This window comes from Oncorhynchus clarkii, chromosome 2, assembly GCF_045791955.1.
Source record: "Oncorhynchus clarkii lewisi isolate Uvic-CL-2024 chromosome 2, UVic_Ocla_1.0, whole genome shotgun sequence".
Lineage (NCBI taxonomy): Eukaryota > Metazoa > Chordata > Actinopteri > Salmoniformes > Salmonidae > Oncorhynchus > Oncorhynchus clarkii.
Genome location: NC_092148.1, coordinates 97,317,439 through 97,344,501, shown reverse-complemented (window position 1 = coordinate 97,344,501; position 27,063 = coordinate 97,317,439). Strand labels below are relative to the sequence as shown.

At 44.1% G+C, this 27,063-nt stretch overlaps 2 protein-coding genes across 2 annotated transcripts in view; both read left to right on the top strand.

Annotated features, from left to right (window-relative positions):
* The first annotated feature begins 424 nt into the window (after window positions 1–424).
* Window positions 425–5,121, top strand: LOC139376775 (protein FAM180A). Its single transcript, XM_071119697.1, has 3 exons — window positions 425–536; window positions 769–848; window positions 2,871–5,121. Exons 1-3 carry the CDS (start codon window positions 428–430, stop codon window positions 3,222–3,224), a joined length of 543 nt encoding a protein of 180 aa, XP_070975798.1. The 5' UTR covers window positions 425–427; the 3' UTR covers window positions 3,225–5,121.
* A 2,377-nt stretch (window positions 5,122–7,498) lies between these two features.
* The window catches only part of LOC139383382 (kinesin family member 23), a 36,084-nt gene continuing 16,519 nt past the window's right edge, over window positions 7,499–27,063 (top strand). The window contains exons 1-16 of the mRNA XM_071127910.1: window positions 7,499–7,588; window positions 7,805–7,871; window positions 8,512–8,640; window positions 9,629–9,734; window positions 10,908–11,044; window positions 11,213–11,325; window positions 13,518–13,688; window positions 16,382–16,429; window positions 16,788–16,900; window positions 17,640–17,761; window positions 19,529–19,631; window positions 19,895–19,974; window positions 22,433–22,552; window positions 23,090–23,249; window positions 25,384–25,548; window positions 25,696–25,862. Coding sequence (XP_070984011.1) covers window positions 7,575–7,588; window positions 7,805–7,871; window positions 8,512–8,640; window positions 9,629–9,734; window positions 10,908–11,044; window positions 11,213–11,325; window positions 13,518–13,688; window positions 16,382–16,429; window positions 16,788–16,900; window positions 17,640–17,761; window positions 19,529–19,631; window positions 19,895–19,974; window positions 22,433–22,552; window positions 23,090–23,249; window positions 25,384–25,548; window positions 25,696–25,862 — 1,815 coding nt within the window. The 5' untranslated portion in view covers window positions 7,499–7,574. The remainder of the gene's footprint in view (window positions 7,589–7,804; window positions 7,872–8,511; window positions 8,641–9,628; window positions 9,735–10,907; window positions 11,045–11,212; window positions 11,326–13,517; window positions 13,689–16,381; window positions 16,430–16,787; window positions 16,901–17,639; window positions 17,762–19,528; window positions 19,632–19,894; window positions 19,975–22,432; window positions 22,553–23,089; window positions 23,250–25,383; window positions 25,549–25,695; window positions 25,863–27,063) is intronic.

Below are 27,063 nucleotides of genomic sequence, written 5' to 3'. Positions count from 1 at the left end.
GGCCAGCTCAGCTGATGCTGATGCCAGAGATAGGTGCTGCCACTGTGTGGTGGAGATATGTTTACAACAGTCTACTTCATTTTTTGTGTGTGTAAATCGCAGGTCTCCAATCCTGGTCCTGGGGCACACAGGGTGTACCGAACATTGTTTAACTACTACACATTCAGTCATAGGCTTTAGTGATGACCGTAGTTGAATCGTTGAATTGGGTGGGTAGGCCTACTAACGTGATGGAACATAAGCCTGCACACCCAGTAGGTCCCTTAGGACCAGGAAGGAACAACTATGCTGTAAACGTATGAGCCAACTGGCCCTCATGCCTTTTTCCTAGGTGGAAGAATGTATGGCATTCTAGCCTAGACTCGTGGCTATCGGACTGAGTTTTATTGAACAGTAGCAAAGGATAGAAGGAGACAGTGAAATCATCATGCAATCAGAGGTATACAGTCATAAAAGAGAGATGGTGGCAAAACCTCGACCAAGAGTTTTCATATGGGTCACCGTAGCGATGGTGTGGTGTCAAGATCTTTTAGAAGGTGAGTTATAATTGTTTTTAAACTATCTTTGAATGAAATATATGTTGTGTTTTGAATGCAATGCATTCATAAATGGATATAAAATAGATGGATTGAATATCAAGATTTACATTCGCATGTAATTGAATACCGCAACAGGTTCTAAGTGGAAGTTGAGTTAAATTAAGTCCTATATTTCTGAGAGTAACATTATTCATTTTTATCATGAAAATACCAACTTTCTCTCTCTCAGATGTGTCTGGTGCCGTACATGGCGGTCTTCCTTCCCAGGGCTTGGGCCAATCCATCACCGATTCAAACCTGATGTTTGAGGTTGGAGTTACACTTCTATTAGCCTGGTCCCAGATCAGTTAGTCAGTCTGGTCTTGTTGACAATTACCATCAAAGTCAGCAAGAAAGAACAAACAGATCTGGGAACAGGCTTCATTTATATGAGCATATTGTATTTTCTCTTTTGTAGTTTCTGTTTTGCCCCACCATCTGTTTCCTCAACTTCGTTCTTGTACATATGTTATTACACTATCTGACCAAAAGTATGTGGACACCTGCTCATCTACACTACCTGACCAAAAGTATGTGGACACCTGCTCATCTACACTACCTGACCAAAAGTATGTGGACACCTGCTCATCTACACTACCTGACCAAAAGTATGTGGGCACCTGCTCATCTACACTACATGACCAAAAGTATGTGGACACCTGCTCATCTACACTACCTGACCAAAAGTATGTGAACACCTGCTCATCTACACTACCTGACCAAAAGTATGTGGACACCTGCTCATCTACACTACCTGACCAAAAGTATGTGGACACCTGCTCATCCATTAATATGAAGTTGGTCCCCCCTTTGCTTCTATAACAGCCTCCACTCTTCTGGGAAGGCTTTCCACTAGATGTTGGAACATTGCTGCAGGGACTTGCTTCCATTCAGCAACAAGAGCATCGGGCACTGATGTTGGGCGATGAGGCCTGGCTCGCAGTCGGCATTCCAATTTATCCCAAAGGTGTTCGGTGGGGTTGAGGTCAGGGCTCTGCGCAGGCCAGTCAAGTTCTTCCACACCGATCTTGACAAACCATTTTTGTATGGACTTCACTTTGTGCATAGGGGCATTGTCATGTGAAAAGAGGAAAGGGCCTTCCCCAAACTGTTGCCACAAAGTTGGAAGCACAGAATCATCTAGAATGTCATTGTATGCTGTAGCGTTATGATTTCCCTTCACTGGAACTAAGAGGCCGGAACTATGAAAAACAGCCCCAGACCATTATTCCTCATCCACCAAACTTTACAGTTGGCACTATGCATTGGGGTAGGTAGTGTTCCCCTGGCATCCACCAAACCCAGATTCGTCTGTCGGACTGTCAGATGATGAAGCGTGATACATCACTCCAGACAACGCATTTCCACTGCTCTAGAGTCCAATGGCGGCGAGCTTTACACCACTCCAGCCAACGCTTGGCATTGCGCATGGTGATCTTAGGCTTGTGTGCGGCTGCTCAGCCATGGAAACCCATTTCATGAAGCTCCCAACGAACAGTTATTGTGTTGACGTTGCATCCAGAGGCAGTTTGGAACTCTGTAGTGAGCGTTGCAACCGAGGAAAGGCGATTTTACGCGCTTCAGTACTCAGCGTTCCCGTTCTGTGAGCTTGTGTGGCCTACCACTTTCGGCTGAGCCGTTGTTGCTCCTAGACGTTTCCACTTCACAATAACAATACTTACAGTTGACCGGGGCAGCTCTAGCAGGGCAGGAATTTGACAAAATAACTTGTTGTAAAGGTGGCATCATATGACGGTGCCACGTTGAAAGTCGCTGAACTCTTCAGTAAGGCCATTCTACTACCAATGTTTGTCTATGGAGATTGCATGGCTGTGTGCTCAATTTTATACACCTGTCAACAACGGATGTGGCTGAAAAAGCCGAATCCACTAATTTGAAGGGGTGTCCACATACTTTTGTATATATCGTGTATCAAATCAAATCAAATGTATTTATATAGCCCTTCTTACATCAGCTGATATCTCAAAGTGCTGTACAGAAACCCAGCCTAAAACCCCAAACAGCAAGCAATGTAGGTGTAGAAGCACGGTGGCTAGGACAAACTCCCTAGAAAGGCCAAAACCTAGGAAGAAACCTAGAGAGGAACCAGGCTATGAGGGGTGGCCAGTCCTCTTCTGGCTGTGCCAGGTGGAGATTATAACAGAACATGGCCAAGATGTTCAAATGTTCATAAATGACCAGCATGGTCAAATAATAATAATCACAGTAGCTGTCGAGGGTGCAGCAAGTCATGTGTATCTTCCCACATTTGATTCTTACCTCTCCATACAGTTCTTGTTGGGTGGAGTAGAGATCGACAAAGACAACAACATCGCTCTGCTGGACCTGGAGATGGCATCTATGAGGCAGGGACGAGCTTTCCTGGCTCACATCAATGACAACATCCCCAAGACGCTCTCTTCTATGGAGCAGATGGTTAAGGACCTGGAGGACAAGAGAGGCCCTCTCCCTCTCGCCCAACCCCGCTTTGAGAGCCTCATCCTGGGCATGGTCTACTCTGCTCACCAGGCCAAGCTCCAGGAGAGAGAGAAGGACCAGGAGAAATGGGGAGAGGTGCTGATACGTCTGGCTAATATTACAGTCAACGAGCTGCGTAGACTGGAGACCATCACAATATTCACTTAGATTAAGATACAGACTGTTCATTAGCCTGGTCCCAAGCTTGTAATTATCTTTTTTAATACAGTATACAAAAGGATATATACAATAGCAATCAAAAGTTTAGACACACCTTCTGATTCAAGGGTTTTTCTTTATTTTTTACTATTTTCTACATTATAGAATAATAGTGAAGATATCAAAACTATGAAATAACACATATGGACCAAAAGTAACCAAAAAAATTGTTAAACAAATCAAAATATATTTTAAATTCTTCAAAGTAGCCACCGTTTGCCTTGATGACAGCTTTGCACACTCTTGGCATTCTCTCAACCAGCTTCATGAGGTCGTCACCTGGAATGCATTTCAATTAACAGGTGTGCCTTGTTAAAAGTTAATTTGTGGAATTTCTTTCCTTCTTAAAGCATTTGAGCCAATCAGTTGTACTGTGATAAAGTAGGGGTGGTATACAGAAGATAGCCCTATTTGGTAAAAGACCAAGTACATATTATGGCAAGAACAGCTCAAATAAGCAAAAAGAAACGACAGTCCATCATTACTTTAAGACATGAAGGTCAGTCAATACGGAACATTTCAAGAAATGTGAAAGTTTCTTCAAGTGCAGTCGCAAAAACCATCAAGCGCTATGATGAAACTGGCTCTCATGAGGACTGCCACAGGAAAGGAAGACCCAGAGTTACCTCTGCTGCAGAGGATAAGTTCATTAGAGCTACCAGCCTCAGGTAATCGGCAATTAACTGCACCTCAGATCGCACCCCAAATAAATGCTTCACAGAGTTCAAGTAACAGACACATCTCAACATCAACTGTTCAGAGGAGACTGCGTGAATCAGGCCTTCATGATCAAATTGCTGCAAATAAACCACTACTAAAGGACACCAGTAAGAAGAAGAGACTTGTTTGGGCCAAGAAACACGAGCAATGGACAATAGACCGGTGGAAATCTGTCCTTTGGTTTGATGAGTCCAAATTTGAGATCTTTGGTTCCAACCGCCGTGTCTTTGTGAGATGCAGAGTAGGTGAACGGACCTCCACATGTGTGGTTCACACCCTGAAGCATGGAGGAGATGGTGTGATGGTGTGGGGGTGCTTTGCTGGTGACACTGTCCGTGATTTAGTTAGAATTCAAGGCATCCCATCTGGGTTGAGCTTAGTGGGACTATCATTTGTTTTTTAACAGGACAATGACCCAAAACACACCTCCAGGCTGTGTAAGGGCAATCTAACCAAGAAGGAGAATGATGGAGTGCTGCATCAGATGACTTGGCCTCCACAATCATCCGACATCAACCCATTTAAGATTGTTTGGGATGAGTTGGACTGCAGAGTGAAGGAAAAGCAGCCAACAAGTGCTCAGCATATGTGGGAACTCCTTCAAGACTGTTGGAGAAGCATTCCAGGTGACTACCTCATGAAGCTGGTTGAATGCCAAGAGTGTGCAAAGCTGTCATCAAGGCAAAGGGAGGCTACTTTGAAGAATATAAAATATATTTTGATTTGTTTAACACTTTCTTTTGTTACAACATGATTCCATATGTGTTATTTCATAGTTGTGATGTCTTCACTATTATTCTACATTGTATAAAACATGAAAAATAAAGAAAAACCTTTGAGTAGGTGTGTCCAAACTTTTGGCTGGTTCTGTATTACAGTAATTGTACTGTATATATTTGTTTAAACAAATTATCATCAGCAACAGAGGTATACAGAACACCTGAAACACAATTAATACTTTGAAACACAGTGGAACATTGTAAGACATATTTCAAACATTTGTGGATTTCTATCATGTGGTGTCAATCATGATTGTCCATGTTTATATCCTTTCCAGCATTTGCTTTGTTTGTCAATGAAAGTTTTGAATAAAAGAACATGTTTCGAACAACTAAAATATAATAAATCATATCAAATCAAACTTTATTTGTCACATGCGCCGAATACAACAAGTGTAGACCTGTTTCCTCCAGCATCTTCACACGGTCCTTTGCTGTTGTTCTGGGATTGATTTGCACTTTTCGCACCAAAGTAAGTTCATCTCTAGAAGACAGAACGCGTCTCCTTCCTGAGCGGTATGAAGGCTGCGTGGTCCCACTCTTCCTTAACCATGTCTCAGTAATGACCAACACATCTGGATTGGAGCTGTGAACCCACACTTTCAATTGATCCATTTTAGGAAATAAGCTTCTAGTATTAACGTGCAGAGAACCCAGGCTTTTACGAGAGCAGAAATCAGTGAAGCAGATATCATATCAGAGCACAAGTCAGAATTGGGGCTAGCAACAGTAGATGGGCCAAGGTGTACATGCACATTTCCAGATATCATCAACAGTAAAACAATCAAGGCACGGCAGAGGACAGGGAGAGCTCTGCAGTGCTGATTTATGACATTTGAATGTGCATCAGATGGCAACAAGATCATATTGTACAGTAATTTCATCAGGTAATATGAATACAAAGCTGGCGAGAGGTGGTTAGAATAGGATGGAAGGCCAAAAGTCTGTGTAACCAATAGAGAGAGCCCCGGGTGTTGGAACAAACAGTCTCTCCCACGGCTGGCTAAAAAAGCAAGTTCATAGTCAACAAAGCACGCAGGAGTCATGAGGCAAATAGCATCAAGCACAAGAAAAATATATAACGACTTGGGGCTAGCCATTGTAAGTTCAGAGTCACTCGCCCCAACAGTGCGTGAGTGGGGGGAGTGTGGCGGGGGTACATGTACCATACAGGGGGAGACAGACCAGGGCAGACGGTGAACAGATCACAAGGTGGAACCCAAGCAGCAGTGCAGCAGGCAACGGGAGGCTTCTCCATTCCTCTACCTTGACTTCTGCTTTGATTGAGATGCCTCAGAAGGAGCCTTCTCAGCCGGTTTCCTTTCTGACTGTGTATGCTGGGTGCAGAAATGAAACAATCAGCAATGAAAAACAAATCACTCTTATTCAACACAAAACAGTTTGTCAACATACAGATATGATATCCGAATGCCTCAACTCTAAATTAATGGAAAATACAGGCACAGAATAATTCCTCGTTATATGTACATATCTAACTCATTAACTCGTACCCCTGCACATCAACTCGGTACTGGTACCCCGTATATACAGCCAAGTTATCATTCGTTACTCATTGTGTATTTATGATTACGTGTTTTACTTTTCTCTATTTTATTTCTCTCTGCATTGTTGTGAAGGGCTCGTAAGCATTTCACTGTTACACCTGTTGTTTACGAAGCATGTGACGAATAAACATTTATTTGACATTATTTATGGAAATTAGCAGTTGTGGGAAAAGTACCCAGTTGTCATACATGAGTAAAAGTAAAGATACCTTAATAGAAAATGTCACCCAGTAAAATACTACTTGAGTAAAAGTCTAAATGTATTTGGTTTTCAGTATACTTCAGTATTAAAAGTAAAATTATTTGCAAAAATATACTTAATTAAGTAGGCAATCCAAACAGCACAATTTTCTTGTTTTTTTATTTATGGGTAGTCAAGGTCACACTCCAACACTCAGAACTAATTTACAAATGAAGCATGTGTGTTTAGGGAGTCTGTCGCATCAGAGGCAGTAGGGATGAATTCAACCATTTTCCTGTGCTGTTAAGCATTCCAAATGTAATGAGTACTTTTGGGTGTCAGGGAAAATGTACGAAGTAAAAAGTACAATATTTTCTTTAGGAATGTAGTGAAGTAAAAGTAAAAGTTGTCAAATATGTAAATAGTAAAATAAAGTACAGATACCCAGAACAACTACTTAAGTAGTACTTTAAAGTATTTGTACTTAAGCACTTTACACCACTGGAAATGAGACCTTTCCAATTAATTTATGACTGATGAAATGGACTCTTCTCAACACGAATACAAACATACACACTTTTTGGTAACTATCACTTTAATTTAGGAACAAAATTGGAATCAACCACACTGATCGACATAGCTTATTAAACTCACATTTACTGTAGCTAGATGGTTGCACAAGAACAAACGAAAACGGTAGGGGGCAAGGGCAGACAGCCAGACTGCATGTAATGCATGTTCTTCAAATTACTTGATGCACGAGTTCAACATATGTGTTGAGCTCCTTGTTCTTCGTTTTATTGCAATTTCCATGCATACACCACACGTGTTGTGTACCTACTCTGTAAATTACAGCTTCTACCCAGTAGGCGGCAGTGTTGTATAAATGGCTTTTATTTGGAAGTTCCGGACTTTTTTCGTTTACCAGAAATAGTTGGGAGGAACTTCCGTTGTTTCAGTCTCCGCTGATTGGTTAAATTTGAAAAATATTTAGTCCGCGAGGTAGAGGGAACGTTGGAGCTGGAAGCAAGAAATCAAACCATAACAATTCACCATGATACGACCTACGTGAGTAGAAAAATTACGATTTCAATAAAGAAAACATGATTTATTATTAAAATTATTTGAAAATAACAAATATCTTTAGACCGCTATTTTCGTAATGTAAACCGCGTCAAGGTGTCGTTAGCTGGCTAACGCTAGCCGACCAGGTCAACTAAGGCTAAATTGGTCGAGTCGCTAACTTGGTTACCTGTTGTTGGGTTTTTCATTTGATTTGCTTAGGAAGCATAAAACCCCCCGTAGACCTGCTCCAAAGAAGCCATCCAGCAACCAGAAAGATCCAGTTGGTGTAAGTAAACGACAAAAACATTACTTACTAACTAGTCAGCACATTTGGAAAAAATGTATCTGCCACTGAGTTGGTTACTGTGATCGGTTTAATGATTTCCTCAATTCTCCTGCATGGCAAGAATAACTTAACTAAATCCATTTGCAAACAGTTATTTTATATATATATATTATATATAAGTTACTCAAGTTCTATGATAAAGCTACAGCAGAGCCACATGTATTGAATGTCTGGAGACAGGTGGGTTGGGATGTATTGAATGTCTGGAGACAGGTGGGTTGGGGACCTGATCGAGCGTCATCACATTGAACTTGTGCCCATGGAATGAATCTAATTGGCTAACTATATGATCCAGCCACTTTAAGCAAATGAAAACCACGTCTGTAAGTGTTTGATAAAGTGTCCCCCAAATTTCCTATGTAGTACACTCCTTTTGACCAGAACCCTACGCCCCCCGGTCAAAACTAGTGTTCCTATATAGGTCAAAATTAGTGCACTAAATAGGGAATGTGTTATTTGGAGCTCAGACTACTAGAGAAAGAGTTGGGGGACGTCAGGCCACTCCTACAGGACTACTCTGAGGTGCATCACGTAATTGTTTTAGCTGTAGTTATTGTATTGTTTTGGTGCTGTCTCTCAGGTTTACTGTCGTGTGAGACCTCTTGGAGTGGAGGATGAGGAGTGTTGTATTGAGGTGATCAGCAACACCACCATCCAGCTACACGCTCCTGACGGACTCAAAGCCAACAGGAATGGAGAGTTCAAGGAGGTATGTTTGTCTGAAACCTCTGTGTGACATGTATTTGTGAAATCTTAGCTATTTCCGCTGCTGCTGAAGAAGAAACTGAAAAGCATGAGTTGACAGACACCCTAAGAATGTAGGAGTGCATGTACGACCCATGGCATATTTGGATACTGATTAATGCTTAAATTGGAATGCAGTGGCTGTACAGTAAAATGCTATACACGACGGCAGAGCTCTGGCTCTGCGCTTCAGGTCGCTGTCATTTTAATAATGTTTACATACAGCTTTACTCATCTCATATGTGTGTAATGTGTTCTATTCTACTGTATTTCACTCAATGATACTCTGACATTGCTCATCCTCTTATTTTTTTATTTCTTAATTCCATTTTACTTCTAGATTTGTGTGTATTGTTGTGAATTGTTAAATACTTCTGCACTGTTGGAGCTAGTAACAAGCATTTCGCTACACCTGCAATACACATATTTAGCAGATGTTATGTTGCCAAAATAATTTGATTTGTATGTGTTTTGTCTGACAGCTGTCCCATCCCTCCTGCTAATTTGACAACTTTTGCAAAAAAAAATGTAGTCTGAGGGAAATGCTGGATACGACTTGATGTATTTTGAGAGATCAGATGTTGAGGAATGTAATAAACACTACTTCAGACAGCCGCCGCGGCCAAAACACTGAAGGACTCCATTCTATGCACACCACAATTATCGTTTTCCTTGAATTGCATTGTGAAAGACAACGCTAAGATCATATTTCATAATTTAGCTAGTCATATTGGCAATATAACATGCTTTCAAGTGATGCCCACTGGACCCATAATTGTGTAAAAAAAAATGTTATAGTGATGGAGGTAAGTCAAGGGGTATGAATACTTTCTGCAGCCACTGTTAACCTGTGTTTCATGTCTGTCATTAAAGCTAAACAAGGTGCTGTATGTGTCCTGGCATCAGACAGACGGCCAGAGAGATTTGGGCTAACAGACGCTTTGCTTTGACAGACGCAGTACTCCTTCAAGAAGGTGTTCTGCATTAAGACGTCCCAGATGGAATTGTTTCAGGATGTTGCCAAGCCCCTCGTGGATGACCTCATTCACAGTAAAAATGGTAAGAGGAAAAACCGGTTCATAACCCTTTCATCTTCTGTTCTGTTGCCCAACAGCTGGTCATCTGTGATCAGAGGCTTGACACTCTTCAGCTGCTGTTTGACAGGAAGATGAACAGGCCCCTGCAGTTTTATACAGTGGGATGTTATTACAAGGTCCGGTCAATTAAACCCTCATGACCTGTACCCTGTATTGGTATGTTAATGGGGGTGAACTGCATACATGACTTCTAGATGGGTTGCTTAGCAACAACCTCAACTATGGTATGTTAATGGGGGTGAACTGCATACATGAGTTCTAGATGGGTTGCTTAGCAACAACCTTAACTATGGTTTAAAAAAACAGATGGGGTTGGCTGAGATTGTTGACAACGTATCTATAATTGGTCTCCTATGTTTATTGAAAACAAGATGCAATGTGCACTTGTCTCAATACATCGTTATAGTTGATGGTTACCTAGATAGCTAATTTGAACCATATTAGCATTGACATGACATCAGTCAACACCTCAAAACAAGACATGCTATCTACAACGAGATGAAACGAGCCACCTAGGATTCTCCACATGGCAGCTTGTTGTCATTGCTGCTAGCTGTCTGGCCATCCCGAACCATAACAACACATAGCAGCTTCTTGTCATTGTAGCTAGCTGTCTGGCCATCCATAACAACACATGGCAGCTTCTTGTCATTGTAGCTAGCTGTCTGGCCATCCAGAACCATAACAACACATAGCAACTTCTTGTCATTGCTGCTAGCTGTCTGGCCATCCCGAACCATAACAACACATAGCAGCTTCTTGTCATTGTAGCTAGCTGTCTGGCCATCCATAACAACACATGGCAGCTTCTTGTCATTGTAGCTAGCTGTCTGGCCATCCAGAACCATAACAACACATAGCAACTTCTTGTCATTGCTGCTAGCTGTCTGGCCATCCAGAACCATAAAATGTTTATAGCGTGCGCATTGTTTTTCTTACGTTGTCAGATAACCTGTCTATCCACTTGGAACTAACTGCTGGAAACGGGGAAGGACTATCTGAACTTTGAGTAACTTGTTTTCCATTGCAAAATGTTTTGCTACGGTGTGCGCTAATGCATGTACGGCCCTGGAATGTCTTACCATCTCGTGTTGTATGTCTATTAATCAGGATGTCTGTTCTTTCCCTTCTCCAGGTCTGCTGTTTACCTATGGGGTGACGGGCAGTGGGAAGACCTTCACTATGACTGGGTCTCCAGGACAGGGGGGGCTCCTGCCCCGCTCCCTAGACATGATCTTCAACAGCGTCGGCACTTACCAGGCCAAACGATTCGTAAGAGAAATAACAAACTTTTTGTTTTTCTGTTTTCGTCTTCAAAGCTGGTCTAATGTCCATAACACATACCATGTGTTATAATGATGTTGAGACTTGGTTAGAGAAATCTCCCAGCTTCGATCCATATTGAATGGGACAGTCTGGTAATTCCACTGTGATGTGCAGGTGTTAAAGACAGATGATAAGAATGGTATGGAGGTCCAGAATCAGGTGGATGCTCTGTTGGAGCGCCAGAAGAGGGAAAACCAGCCAACTGTTGTCCCTAAAACACCCTCCAGGTGAGTGTTTTTATAATGAGGAAGCCTGAAACTCAATCTCTCCAATATATTTTCCCTGTGTGATTGTAATACTGTATGTCAATGGAATATGTTTTCTATAAAAGTTGCGATGCGGAGAATGTGGACAACAGAATCAAGACATTAAAACATAATTAAACAATATTCAAATGTATTGAACTTAGTAGGGAATCAACTAAATGTATTGAAAATGAATTAATTTGTCCAAGTTTATCATAAGACATGAATAGAATGCATCAGTGATTCGTATTTCCTGTAACTATGTAGCCGTTAGCGATCATGCTAATGAAAAGTCTTCTGGTAGATGGAAAAGCTTTTCCTAAAAACACATGTGATTTTCCTAACGAGAAACTAAAATGGCCACATGTGTTTTATAAGAATCACAATTCAATCATATACTGTAGAATCGCCATACGTATGGTGTCGGCACCTCAGTATGGTGATGTCCCTGGCAGTTCTCAGCCCTATGTAATACTAAGGGCTTTAAATGACCACCTGCCAAATGTGGGTAGATTTAGGTATTGGCAGGTGAGACGGTCTGTTTCACCAGCCACGTTGGCGGGTGGTCAATTTGCATGGCTCTACAAGTGTGAGCATTTTGTAAAATGTTTATTTAACTAGGCATGTCAGTTAACAGATCTTATTCACAATGACGGCCAAACCCGGGAGACGCTGGGCCAATTGTGATTCGCTATCGTGGTCGGATGTGATACAGCCTAGATTCGAACCAGGGACTGTAGTGCACTGAGATGCATTGCCTTAGACCGCTGCGCCACTCGGGAACTCTATATTAAGCATTACATTTGCACATTATAAACTGGGTAGTTCAAGCCATTGTCATGTCTTTATTATCATTACATTGAAGACATAGTTTTATCAAAGATTCCCTGTAATTAGTATAACGCGATCAAAGTAATTAATCGTGTACCTGTAATTAACTAGGAAATAAGGGCACCAAGGAAAGTATTCAGATTACAAAGTTATAATTTCCCAATATAACCATAGCCCCTCCCTCTGTCACTCAGGAACTTGTTCCAGTGTCTCCCTGCCCCTCCCCCTCTGCAGCACAGCCCACTGTAGCACCTCCCTCTGTCACTCAGGAACTTGTTCCAGTGTCTGCCTGTCAGCTAGAAATCTTTACCAAGGGGTGTGTAGGCTACCTGCCCCTTGGGAGCACAGCCCACTGTGGCCCCTCCCCCTCGGGAGCACAGCCCACTGTGGCCCCTCCCCCTCGGGAGCACAGCCCACTGTGGCCCCTCCCACCTTCTGGAGCATAGCCCACTGTGGCCCCTCCCACCTTCTGGAGCATAGCCCACTGTGGCCCCTCCCACCTTCTGGAGCACGGCCCACTGTGGCCCCTCCCACCTTCTGGAGCACGGCCCACTGTGGCCCCTCCCACCTTCTGGAGCACGGCCCACTGTGGCCCCTCCCACCTTCTGGAGCACGGCCCACTGTGGCCCCTCCCACCTTCTGAAGCACGGCCCACTGTGGCCCCTCCCCCTCGGGAGCGCGGTTCAGAAATTAGGGGGAAACTATTTATTAGAGAAGAATGGAATAACTTTTTCAACGCTATTTAAGGATATTATATTTATCATGTTTCACGTTGGATTTATTAACTACAAAAAGGTTAAGATGTGTGTTTTAATCCTGGTGCTGCTCTGCACACACACGCTTGTTAGCTAGCTAGCTCTGGTCCATCATTAAGTTAACTCCGTGAAGTTCAGACATTCAAGGTTCCTCCACAGAAGCCGCTCCTCTTAGGTATAATTATGTGAACCTAATTCAGATAATGAGATCATAACAAGATGCCCAGTGCTTCAAGCCTCCTCCGCTACCCTCGCTTGCTCTCTCCCGACACGCAAAATGTCAGTCGCATCTCACTCCCTACACGTGTCTGTCGCCCATGTAAACAAATATAGCTTGGCACGCGCCATAGCAAGCTGCTCTATCCGCACTGATTGGTGAAGTCATTTAATGTTGAGCTGAAGGTGAATAATTGATTCTTTCAGAGGTTTAAAATGGAACAGAAAGGCACAATATTACCCGGTATTTTGTGTTTGTTCCTGATTCAGAACTTTATTTTGTGGGTCGGAACGGTTGAACAAAAATAAATATGGTTTTGTTCAGAACGGAACGATTCAAAATTAATTTTGGTTCCAACCCCTGGTTTCCAGGCAGAGGCTGGACCCAGAGTTTGCAGACATGATCAACCCAGAGGAGGCCTGCAGGGCGGACGGGGTGGACGAGGACAGTAGCTACAGTGTGTTTGTGTCCTACATCGAGATATACAACAACTACATCTATGATCTGCTGGAAGAAGCCCCCTACGACCCCATCAAACCCAAGTAAGACAGTTACAGCAGCTGGATGGAAATGGATATCGCTTTTTATTTTTCATGTTTCGGTCAGTCTGTAGATATGGCAAGTATAACTAGTGAAGTTATGGATTAAAATCCTAACCCAGTATATTTTAATTTCTCAGCATAACCCTAGATGAGGCTAATTCCTAAAATACAGAGCATTTAGAAGGTATACAGACCCCTTCCCTTTTTACACATTTTATTACATTACAGCCTTATGCTGAAATGGATTTTTAAAATCCTCATCAATCTACACACCATAATGACAAAGCAAAAACAAGTTTTTAGAAATGTTTGCTAATTTATTAAATAAAAAAACAGCTATCGCATTGACATAAGTATTCAGACTCTTTACTCAGAACTTTGTTGAAGCACCTTTGGCAGCGATTACAGCCTAGAGTCTTCTTGGTTATGACGCTGCAGGCTTGGCACACCTGTATTTGGGGAATTTCTCCCATTCTTCTCTGCAGAGCTTCTCAAGCTGTCAGGTTGGATGGGGAGCGTCGCTGCACAGCTATTTTCGGGTCTATCCAGCAACGTTAGATCGGGTTCAAGTCTGGGCTCTGGCTGGGCCACTCAAGGACATTTAGAGACCTGTCCCGAAGCCACACCTGCGTTATCCTGTTGAAAGGTGAACCTTCACCCCAGTCTGAGGACCTGAGTTCTGGAGCAGGTTTTCATCAAGAATCTCTGTACTTTGCTCCATTCATCTTTCCCTCTCCTGACTAGTCCCCAGTCCCTGCCGCTGAAAAACATTCCCACAGCATGATGTTGCCACCACCATGCTCCACCGTAGGGATGGTATTGGCCAGGTGATGAGTGGTGCCTGGTTTCCTCCAGACATGACATTTGGCATTCATGTCGAAGAGTTCAATAATCAGACAAGAGAATCTTGTTTCTCATGGTCTGAGAGTCTTTTAGGTGCATTTTGGCAAACTCAAGCGTCATTTACCTTTTACTGAGGAGTGGCTTCAGTCTGGCCACTACCATAAAGGCCTGATTGGTGGTGTGCTGCGGAGATGGTTGTCCTTCTGGAAGATTCTCTTATCTCCACAGAGTTTTGTCAGAGTGATCATCGGCTTCTTGTTTTGGTATCAGTCCCCAGATCTGTGCCTCAACACAGTCTCTGAACTCTATGGATAATTCCTTCGATCTCATGGCTTGGTTTTTCCTCCGATATGCACTGTCAACTGTTGGACCTTTTATATAGACAGGTGAGTGCCTTTCCAAATCATGTCCAATCAATTGAATTTGGAAAGTCCTTGAGTGGCCCAACCAAAGAACAGACTTGAATCTCATTGAAAATATGTGGATAGACTTGAAGAATGCTGTTCACCACAGCTTCCCATCTGACTTAATAGAGCTTGAGAAATCTGCAAGGAATAATGGGAGGAAATCCCCAAATCCAGATGACTCGGAGCTGATTGACCTCCCCCGAGACGGCTCGGAGCTGATACAGACCTCCCCGAAGACTGCTCGGAGCTGATACAGACCTCCCCGAGACGGCTCGGAGCTGATACAGACCTGCCCCGAGACGGCTCGGAGCTGATACAGACCTCCGCGAGACGGCTCGGAGCTGATACAGACCTGCCCCGAGACGGCTCGGAGCTGATACAGACCTCCCCGAAGACTGCACGGAGCTGATACAGACCTGCCCCGAGACTGCTCGGAGCTGATACAGACCTGCCCCGAGACGGCTCGGAGCTGATACAGACCTGCCCCGAGACGGCTCGGAGCTGATACAGACCTGCCCCGAGACGGCTCGGAGCTGATACAGACCTGCCCCGAGACGGCTCGGAGCTGATACAGACCTGCCCCGAGACGGCTCGGAGCTGATACAGACCTGCCCCGAGACGACTCGGAGCTGATACAGACCTGCCCCGAGACGACTCGGAGCTGATACAGACCTGCCCCGAGACGACTCGGAGCTGATACAGACCTGCCCCGAGACGACTCGGAGCTGATACAGACCTGCCCCGAGACGACTCGGAGCTGATACAGACCTGCCCCGAGACGACTCGGAGCTGATACAGACCTGCCCCGAGACGACTCGGAGCTGATACAGACCTGCCCCGAGACGACTCGGAGCTGATACAGACCTGCCCCGAGACGACTCGGAGCTGATACAGACCTGCCCCGAGACGACTCGGAGCTGATACAGACCTGCCCCGAGACGACTCGGAGCTGATACAGACCTGCCCCGAGACGACTCGGAGCTGATACAGACCTGCCCCGAGACGACTCGGAGCTGTAATCGCCACCAAAGGTGCTTCTACAAAGTATTGACACGGCTGTGAATACTTATGCAAATTAGATATATATATATATATATATATATATATATTTATTTATTTATTTTATGCAAACATTTCTAAACTTGTTTTCACTTTGTCATTATGGGGTATTGTGATGTCATTATGGGCTATTATGATGTCATTATGGGGTATTGTGTGTAGATGGGTGAGAGAACAATTATTTAATCCACTTGGAATTCAGGCTACAGCACAACAAAATGTGCAATAAGTCAAGGGGTATGAACACTTTCTGAAGGCACTGTATGATGTTTCATATCAGAGTAGTAGCTATCTCCTGGTCCTACTGGCTACTGGAAGGTATAGTTTCATATCAGAGTAGTTATTGCAGTCAGATAAATGTTTGTGTGTTCCTTACTTTGTTAGGTGGAATGGAGGAGGTACTCCTCAGAGGCAGCCCAACCAAGAGTTCATGTATGTCACATATAGAGCATACTCATTTAGCTACATGTGTAATATACCCTAATACTGAATGTTGCAACCAGGAAGTGTTCATGGAATTGTCTGTTGTGCTTTGTAGTGGCAGAAGTGCTTCATTTAATCATGTTGAATGCTCTCTTGCTTTGTTTGGAATGTTGCTTGTCTTTCTATGTTGCTTTAGTCTTGACTGTAGCGTTCTGTGGCTGCCATCATAATACACAGCATTAGCCTGGTTCCAGATCTGTTTGGAATGTTACGAATGACCATTGTTGTTGGCCAGATGACACAAACAGCTTGGACCAGGCTAGCTCAGCTCATTATCAGTCAGTTGACACTCGGTGTCTCTCTGTAGACCGCCCCAGTCTAAGCTCCTAAGAGAGGACCAGAACCACAACATGTACGTGGCCGGCTGCACCGAGGTAGAAGTTAAGTCTACAGAAGAGGCCTTTGAAGTGTTCTGGAGAGGTAAGATCGTCTCAAACCTTCACTACGTAATCAATTACATTTTATTCAAGGGCGCAGCCCGATTTCCACCGTTTGCACAGTTATTGGGGGGCGATTGGTCTGTCTGTAAATGCAGACTTATTATTATATATATTTTTTTTAACAGCAATAATGTTTTCTTAAAGTGCTTTACTCGTCCTAGCCACCCAGAGACCAAGCAACATTTTCATACTATCACAGCCCGTCCATTCTGTGTTTGACCTGGGCCCTATCATGTTCTTGAGTAGGTAATTGAGGTTGGTTGGGTGATTTGGTCGAGCTTGATCTCCTGTTCCTTGTTTATAAGTCGGAATAAGAGGCGTATAGCCAACACTCAGCTCAACAGTCCAGTCTCCCACACAGTGTGATGTTGTATAGCCAACACTCAGCTCAACAGTCTAGTCTCCCACACAGTGTGATGTTGTATAGCCAACACTCAGCTCAACAGTCTAGTCTCCCACACAGTGTGATGTTGTATAGCCAACACTCAGCTCAACAGTCTAGTCTCCCACACAGTGTGATGTTGTATAGCCAACACTCAGCTCAACAGTCTAGTCTCCCACACAGTGTGATGTTGTATAGCCAACACTCAGCTCTACAGAGTCCAGTCTCCCACACAGTGTGATGTTGTATAGCCAACACTCAGCTCAACAGTCCAGTCTCCCCCACAGTGTGATGTTGTAAAGGTGTATTGATGGTAGGCTGACTGTCTATGTTACAGGACAGAAGAAGAGGCGTATAGCCAACACTCAGCTCAACAGAGAGTCCAGTCGCTCCCACAGTGTCTTCATCATCAAACTGGCCCAGGCCCCTCTAGATGCAGATGGGGACAACATCTTACAGGTAATATCATATATAGTAAATGTCCCTTTTGTCTGATTCCATTGCAGAGAATGAGATAATCTCGCTGCTTAACCAATCGGAATCCATGTTTCAAGATGATGGTGCTTATGTGGCCTGGGAAATGTTCTGTGTTGACTCTGAAAATAACATTGACATATGCAATGACTCAGTGACTGGGTTCGTCGGGAAGTGGATAGAGGATGTTGTTCCTACAGTGACTGGGTTCGTCGGGAAGTGGATAGAGGATGTTGTTCCTACAGTGACTGGGTTCATCAGGAAGTGGATAGAGGATGTTGTTCCCACTGTGACTGGGTTCATCAGGAAGTGGATAGAGGATGTTGTTCCTACAGTGACTGGGTTCATCAGGAAGTGGATAGAGGATGTTGTTCCTACTGTGATGATTAGAACCTATCCAAACCAGAAACCCTGGATAGATGGCAGCATTTAACCACAGAAAGGTAACTGGTGAGACATTTTAAGCATCTTAACTCCCGGGTCAGACGACATGTGCAGACCAGCGGGCTGGAGTCTTTACTGGCAGTTTCAATCTCTCCCTATCCCAGTCTGCTGTCCCCACTTTCTTCAAGATGTCAACCATTGTTCCTGTGAGTAAAGTTCACTGAACCGTGCTATGTACATAATCATTGGACACTGGTCACTTTAATAATGTTTACATCAGGCATTCCCAAACTTTCTTGTCCCATGACCTCATTTTGATATCTGAAAATTCTGTGACCCCAACCATGTGAAAGCAATTAACAGCAGCCAATGTTTACTTTTTAATTTTTTGGCTATAGCAGTCAATTGTAAAATGAACAGTATTTTTGATTGACTTCTCAACTCACCACCACTAATGAGATAGGTGTGGCTTGATGCATGTTGCATCAGAGCTTCTCAAAGTCAGGGGGCGTGGTCGACAGTGAGCACCTCATCTCTGCTGTCACATCCAACCTGGATCGATTTTTGGTTTTAATGCAGACGAGAGCACTGAATCCAGCCTCACATCGATATCAGCTGGCGACGGGTACTCTCAGTTTAATGGAGTTGGAAGTCTAAGGATTCCCAGGTCTGGGTTCCCAGTGGTTTTGAACGCAGCATTAATGCTCAGAGGGAGACGGCAGGGTGTTCCCTTTTTGATTCAGGACCCAAAACTCCTCCTTAGTGACCCGGGAATGTGTTGTCTGCAGCATTCGGTCACATGACCGCTCAATCAGCTGTTCGATTTCACTCACTGGCATGTCAACTGAGCCAAACGGCTTGGGAAGTAGGCCCCAAAGAGCTCTTTCGAGTGTTGGAGGTGAGCAATCATATCTCGGGTGGGACACTGATGCTGTTTTCTGTTAGAAACATACACAGCCTAGGGAAGGGGGTAAGAATGATTTCCTCTGAATCCACTGATTGGATCACTCATCTGCAGAACGTTTTTGTATTTCCCGTGCATGCTTGCTAAGCTGTGGATATTTATTTTTAAAGATGGTCACACGCAGGATCATTTAGCGATCTGTTGGCAGATCGGTGGTACCGACTTCAGACGAGTCCCGTCACGTTTCCGTGTGGGGACTCGGGATGTCTCCTGGTCTGCCAAACACTGCTGTAGCTTTGCCACCTTCCACTGCAGATGTGAAAGGCTGACATCGACATATCTTTAGCCTAAACATAATCATTTCTTCCCCCTATGGGGGTGTGGACATCGACTATAGGGGGGGTAAAAATAACTGTCTAGTTGAAGAGTAAATATGTATAAATGTTTTGACTTTGTGTGCTCAGGATAAGAACCAGGTGAGCGTCAGTCAGCTTTGCCTGGTTGACTTGGCGGGGAGTGAGCGCACAAGCAGGACCCGGGCTGAGGGCAACCGCCTCAGAGAAGCAGGTGGGTTCTAGTCACTTTCCGTTCAACAATGTCAGGGTTCTCCCCAGGAGGTTTTAACAAGGTGGGGCTTCTGAGTACGATGGGGGGCATCTGCCATCTAGAGCCTTCAATGGTATTAAACCAAAGGGAGTTCTTTGGGGAGAACCCTGAGTATAAATGTTACCCACTACCAGAAAACAGTCTTTACTTGGACTGCTGAAGATAGCTCACATTTTCTTCAGGAATTATGTCTTGTAAGTTGAAATGTATATTTCTGATTTCAGGTAACATCAACCAGTCACTCATGACTTTGAGGACGTGTATCGAAGTGCTTCGGGAGAATCAAATGTGTGGTACAAACAAGGTTCGGACTGTAATACATTCTGGAGCATTTATGTATTCCATACTATCCTTGTGTATATGATGCTGTAGGCAGTGGAGCCAACTAGGTACAGCTGGGGATATGCATCTGTACTACACCACATTATCTGGCTGTACCGCTCTGTAAATGGCCATGCTGCATCACAGGGTCTGTATTTGGTAGAGTAGACGGGCCATGCTGCATCGCAGGGTCTGTATTTGGCAGAGTAGACGGGCCATGCTGCATCGCAGGGTCTGTATTTGGCAGAGTAGACGGGCCACGCTGCATCGCAGGGTCTGTATTTGGCAGAGTAGACGGGCCACGCTGCATCGCAGGGTCTGTATTTGGCAGAGTAGACGGGCCACGCTGCATCGCAGGGTCTGTATTTGGCAGGGTAGACGGGCCACGCTGCATCACAGGGTCTGTATTTGGCAGGGTAGACGGGCCACGCAGCATCGCAGGGTCTGTATTTGGCAGGGTAGACGGGCCACGCTGCATCGCAGGGTCTGTATTTGGCAGGGTAGACGGGCCACGCTGCATCGCAGGGTCTGTATTTGGCAGGGTAGACGGGCCACGCTGCATCGCAGGGTCTGTATTTGGCAGGGTAGACGGGCCACACTGCATCGCAGGGTCTGTATTTGGCAGGGTAGACGGGCCAGGCTGCATCATCATATGCTTGTGATGCCTGTAATACCTTCTGCACATTATGTTGATAAGTATCTTAATTCATACTAAATCATCCGAGGACAAAAACCAAACTACTTTAATCTGTGTAGAAACCTTGGTTGCTCTCGCTGGGTTTCCATCTACTTTGGTGACAGGTTTTCTTGTGACTATTCTAGGATCCACGTAAAGTAAATGGGTACATTTTCCCACCAAATGTACTTGAGGATAACAATCAGTGATGACGTAGTGCATAAAATGTTCCATACGTTTGCATCACATTTTCTACTCTACCGTTAGTTTAGTCACAACTGTTGCATTAAATAGTCTGGTCTTGACATGCTCTCTAGCCAACAGCTGGCAGATACAGTGCTGGTAGCCTATTCTACATGATGCCATTGTGGATAAGAGTGAGAATATTTATTTTATTAGTCAAACTGCAGTCAAGCGTCCGTCGTCATGTCACCAGAATTAGACCCTGGATATTTATTGACAGGAGCATGAAGCTCGTCACCGTGCAATTCCACCACCCTGTGAAGTTCATCACTTCTAGCATCTGTAGCTTAATAAACGGCATGCTTTCCTAAATCAGGGGGAGGACTCCATAAGATGGTTATTATATCAATATTTTTGCATAAAATAATTTCCGCTGTAATTTCTCGCATAATTAATTTTAGACACAGAGGTCCCACCGCGTTGAACACATTTTTGTCCTTTATAAAGTTGTTCCTGAAAGTTCCAGTTTCCATCACAACTGTCTTGACTTTACACTCAACTGTGGATGGAAACGTGGTTAGTGCCTAACAAAAATGGTTGCTATGCAGGTTAGTGCCTAACAAAAATGGTTGCTATGCAGGTTAGTGCCTAACAAAAATGGTTGCTATGCAGGTTAGTGCCTAACAAAAATGGTTGCTATGCAGGTTAGTGCCTAACAGAAATGGTTGCTATGCAGGTTAGTGCCTAACAAAAATGGTTGCTATGCAGGTTAGTGCCTAACAAAAATGGTTGCTATGCAGGTTAGTGCCTAACAAAAATGGTTGCTATGCAGGTTAGTGCCTAACAGAAATGGCTGCTATGCAGGTCAGTGCCTAACAAAAATGGTTGCTATGCAGGTTAGTGCCCAACAAAAATGGTTGCTATGCAGGTCAGTGCCCAACAAAAATGGTTGCTATGCAGGTCAGTGCCCCAAAAAAATGGTTGCTATGCAGGTCAGTGCCCAACAAAAAATGGTTGCTATGCAGGTCAGTGCCCAACAAAAAATGGTTGCTATGCAGGTCAGTGCCTAATGTCTGAAGCTACAAAAGTCTACAGTAGGAAGGGCAGCAAATGTATAGAATTAGTAATTTAGCTAGTAATTTAATAGGGTCTTTATGAGCAAACTCTCCATTTGTCTAGTTTCATAGCTCTTTATTTACTTTGATATATCCATGATAATGTTGAATGATTTCTCCTGGATCGGGAAACGTACACAGCATTCTCTGTACAGGCCAGATTGAATTTCAAAAGTTAAACCTTGTTTTCCGAGGTCAGGCGGGGAGCAAGGTTTATCCAAACCTCAACTGTTGGAAATCAAATGCTAGGCTAGAAGCTGTGTTAATACATGTCGTATTGCTTGTAATAACATTGGTCGCGTGTCAGGGAGAATGTTGGTCTGTGTGAATCGTTAGGCCTGAAGTTTAAGGTTGAGCCCCGGGTTAACCTACATGCTAATCCAGCCCAGAGCGAGTCTAGCCTGGGGCTAAGAACAAGGCACCGTGAACAGGCCTAATGGAAGTCTTTCTCTCTCTTCCACACACAGATGGTTCCATACCGTGACTCCAAGGTGACTCACTTGTTCAAGAACTACTTCGACGGAGAGGGTAAAGTACGGATGGTTGTATGTGTCAATCCTAAAGCCGACGACTACGAAGAAACCATGGTGAGTCCATTATCCCCTACGTGGAATAATTCTCCCACCGTTTATTGTTTTTAGGAATGTATGTGTCTTTGGCCTGACATTCTTCTATGGTGACAAAATGACTGCTTGATTGAACCCGCAACTTGGCTTTGAGCTCGATGCTTTTACTTACTGAGCCACACCGGTCCATGGGTGGTCTGTTTGTTTCTGCAGCTGGGGGTCTGTCTGATCTGTGTGTGTTTCTACTGCTGGGGGTATGTCTGATCTGTGTGTGTTTCTACTGCTGGGGGTCTGTTTCTACTGCTGGGGGTCTGTCTGACCTGTGTGTGTTTCTACTGCTGGGGGTCTGTCTGGCCTGTGTGTTTCTACTGCTGGGGGTCTGTCTGATCTGTGTGTGTTTCTACTGCTGGGGGTCTGTTTCTACTGCTGGGGGTCTGTCTGACCTGTGTGTGTTTCTACTGCTGGGGGTCTGTCTGGCCTGTGTGTGTTTCTACAGCTGGAGGTCTCTGTCTGTGTGTTTCTGCAGCTGGTGATCTGTCTGATCTGTGTGTTCTGCAGCTGGTGATGCGTTTTGCTGAGATGACCCAGGAGGTGGAGGTAGCCAGGCCCGTGGACAGGCCCATCTGTGGCTTAGCTGCTGGGCGCCGGCAGAAAAACCAAGCCTTTAAAGACGAGTTGTCGCGACGCCTGGAGGAACGAGGAGGTCCTGTCAATACAGGTAGAGAGGATGACTGTTGCACTTTGAGTAATAATATATAGCATGCCACTTGCCAGAAGCTTTTATTCAAAGTCACTCACGGTACAGTGGGGGTATACAGTGCCTTCAGAAAGCATTCCTACCCCTTGACTAATTCCACGATTTGTTACAGCCTGAATTCAAAATGGATTCAATTGTTTTTCTCACCCGTCTACCCTCACACACACTACCCCATAACGACAAAATTATAACATATTTTTATAAATGTATTGAAAATAAAATACATATCTAATTTTCACAAGTATTCACACCGCTGAGTCAATACATGTTAGAATCACCTTTGGCAGTGATTTGTGTCTTTCTGGGTGAGTCTCAGTGCTTTGCACACCTGGATTGTACAATATTTGCCCATTATTCTTTTCAAAATTATTTAAACTCTGTCAAATTTGGTTCTTGATCATTGCTAGACGACCATTTTCAAGTCTTACCATAGATTTTCAACTTGGCCACTGGAGGACAGTAACTGTCTTGGTAAGCAACTCCAGGGTAGGTTTGGCCTTGTGTTTTAGGTTATTGTCCTGCTGAACGGAGATTTGATCTCCCATTGTCTGGTGGAAAGCAGGCTGAACCAGGTTGTCCTCTAGGATTTTGTCTGTGCTTAGCTCCATTCTGTTTCTTTTTAATCCTGGAAAAACCCCCTAGTCTTTAATTATTACAAGCATACCCATAACATGATGCAGCCACAACTGTTTGAAAATATGGAGAGTGGTTCTCAGTAATGTATTGGATTTGCCCCAAACAGAACACTTTGTATTGAGGACAAAAAGTTATTTTCTTTCCCACATTTTTTTGCCGTATTACTTTAGTGCCTTTTTGCAAACAGGGTGCATGTTTTTCTTCTTTTCACTCTGTCAATTAGGTTACGGAGTAACTACAATGTTGTTGATCCATCCTCAGTTTTCTACTATCACAGCCATTCAACTCTGACTGTTTTAAAGTCACCATTGGTTTCATGGGGAAATCCCCAAGGAGTTTCCTTCCTCTCCGGTAACTGAGTTAGGAAGGAAGCCTGTATCTTTGTAGTGACTGGGTGTATTGATACACCATCCAAAGTGTAATTAATAACGTCACCATGCTCAAAGGGATATTCAGTGTCTGCTTTTTTTTTTTTTTTTACCCATCTACCAATAGGTGCCCTTCTTTACAAGGCAGTGGAAAACCTCCCTGGTCTTTGTTGTTGAATCTGTTTGAAATTCACTGCTCGACTGAGTGACCTTACAATTATCTGTATGTGTGGGGTACAGAGATGAGGTAGACGTTCAATAATCATGTTGAACACTTATTGCACACAGTGAGTCCATGCAACTTATTATGTGACTTAAGCACATTAAGGCTTGCCGTAACAAAGGAGTTGAATACTTATTGACCGAAGACATAATTTTCTGGGGAAAACATTATTCCACTTTGACATTATGGAGTATTGTGTGTCGGCCAGTGACCATGTTAAATTCAGGCTGTAACAACAATGTGTAAGTAGTTGTTCGGTTCTTATTTTTCAGAGTAAATCACTCACGGACACTAGAGAAGCTTTAACCAAGTTTTATTCTTCCCAAAGGTTCTGATATATATCCCACTTAAGACCCTCCTTCTTCCCAATGGTTGCATCTTATGGTTTCACAGGAAGAGAGTAAAAGGATACCAAATGTTTATTACTTCCTGATGACTCTGTCCTCACCTCCTGACCTCAACCCCTCCTTCACCTAATCCACAGATGTCCACCTGTCTCCCCTGTATCAACACATCTCTGTCCTGACCTCAACCCCTCCTTCACCTAATCCACAGATGTCCACCTGTATCAAGACGTTGCTCTCCTCTTGTCCACCCAACTCATTCCACAGCTATCTTTCTACAGAGACCCAGTCTCTTTCACTCCTTAATATACTATGCGTCTGATCTATCATGTCTTTAATGTCTCAATGTTCGAACTGTCGAACCCAACTAAGTCCAGGTGTGAATACTTGCTGAAGACACTACATGTTGTTTCTCGTAGGCGTATGTTATCTGAAGGTGGTGTAAATGATGGGCCGCTGGTGCCACGGTCTTATCCAATGGGTTGTACTTATGAACTGTGGTCTGTGTTCCCCTCTGGGTCTAGAATCCACCCAGTCAGTGATGCACCAACTGCTCCAGAACCTTCCCCCTCTGCCTGCCAGCGAGATCACGGACCCCCATGATGACATCACTCTGCCCCGCCTCATAGAGGTGCTGGAGAAGAGACACAAGATCAGGCAGATGATGACCCAGGAGTACAACAGGGCTGGTAAGATGGTGACCCAGGAGTACAACGGGGCTGGTAGGATGGTGACCCAAGAGTACAACGGGGCTGGTAGGATGGTGACCGCAAACTCATGAAGCTGTGATGGGGCTTTTTGATCATGTCTTAATTAGTTTTCCTTTCCTCCTCCAGCCGACATGTTGAAGTCCATGCTCCAGGAGCTGGACAGTAGCCTGGTCTCCAAGGAGAACTTGATCCAGGACCAGAGAGGTCAACTGGGGGAGAAGGACAAGACCCTTCATAGCCAGAAGACTGAGATAGACCGTCTGGAGAAGAAGTCCAAGATGCTGGAGTACAAGGTAAACACAATGAAATAGTACCCAATATACTGCTGGCCTTCACCATTCACTACAAGGTAAACACAATGAAATAGTACCCAATATACTGCTGGCCTTCACCATTCACTACAAGGTAAACACAATGAAATAGTACCCAATATACTGCTGGCCTTCACCATTCACTACAAGGTAAACACAATGAAATAGTACCCAATACACTGCTGGCCTTCACCATTCACTACAAGGTAAACACAATGAAATAGTACCCAATACACTGCTGGCCTTCACCATTCACTACAAGGTAAACACAATGAAATAGTACCCAATACACTGCTGGCCTTCACCATTCACTACAAGGTAAACACAATGAAATAGTACCCAATACACTGCTGGCCTTCACCATTCACTACAAGGTATGACGGAGAACAAGTTCCAAAGGCAGGTAGGTGACAGACGGACATAATGAGTGTACCAGGCAGGCAGGTAGGTGACAGGCAGACAGCCATTTTGATGCAGAGCCTGGGGCACTTTTTACCATGACAAACTGAGTTTACCCCACCACTGCAGCTCGGGACACACAGCTGTAGGCTATTTGCGCAAGGAATAAGATGTAATGAGGTAGACGGGCCTATTTCATGAAGTTGCCCCTAACATGCATTCCCTTTCACATTGAGTGGTTATTGAAAGGAAGAGGGCTTGAAAGATTTTTCTAATACATTGAAGAACTATTGTCATTTTCAATAGATGTAAAAACAGACTTTGTTTACTTGCTGTTTTGAGCTGAAAACATTACTTTGAGATGGTGGTGGTGGTGGCAGCATTAAGCCAATCAGAAATGCTATCAGATCCCCAAATGGGCACATTGATATGCCCACATTTGCCCGCAGTTCAGGTAGTCTATAGGCCTACTTCTATGTGTAATCGGGTGCACATCCTTACTCAACATTGACGAGCTCTCAAGACCAGGACTAAATTGACAACTTGTAGATGGAATGAAATAAACCAAAACGTGTTTCTCACAAGTGTAGCTTGTTGTTTGCAGAGCGCAAAACCTGTGTCCACTCTGACAATGAGAACAGTAACATGCTGACCAGACACGTCGCGTGTCCATGTTATTCAATTATTGCCAACGACCGTCTGCTACGCCAAGGGCTAAAATAGAAGTCATTCCTATTTCTGACGCAGATTGAGCTGCAAGTCCTGCCTCTCCCATCTCCTCATT

Excerpts from the sequence above, each read along its gene's own strand:
- LOC139376775 (XM_071119697.1), top strand. The coding sequence starts at position 428 with ATGCAATCAGAGGTATACAGTCATAAAAGAGAGATGGTGGCAAAACCT. Across the intron at positions 537-768 it reads GTGTCAAGATCTTTTAGAAG|ATGTGTCTGGTGCCGTACAT; the intron begins GTGAGTTATAAT and ends TCTCTCTCTCAG. Across the intron at positions 849-2,870 it reads ATTCAAACCTGATGTTTGAG|TTCTTGTTGGGTGGAGTAGA; the intron begins GTTGGAGTTACA and ends CTCTCCATACAG.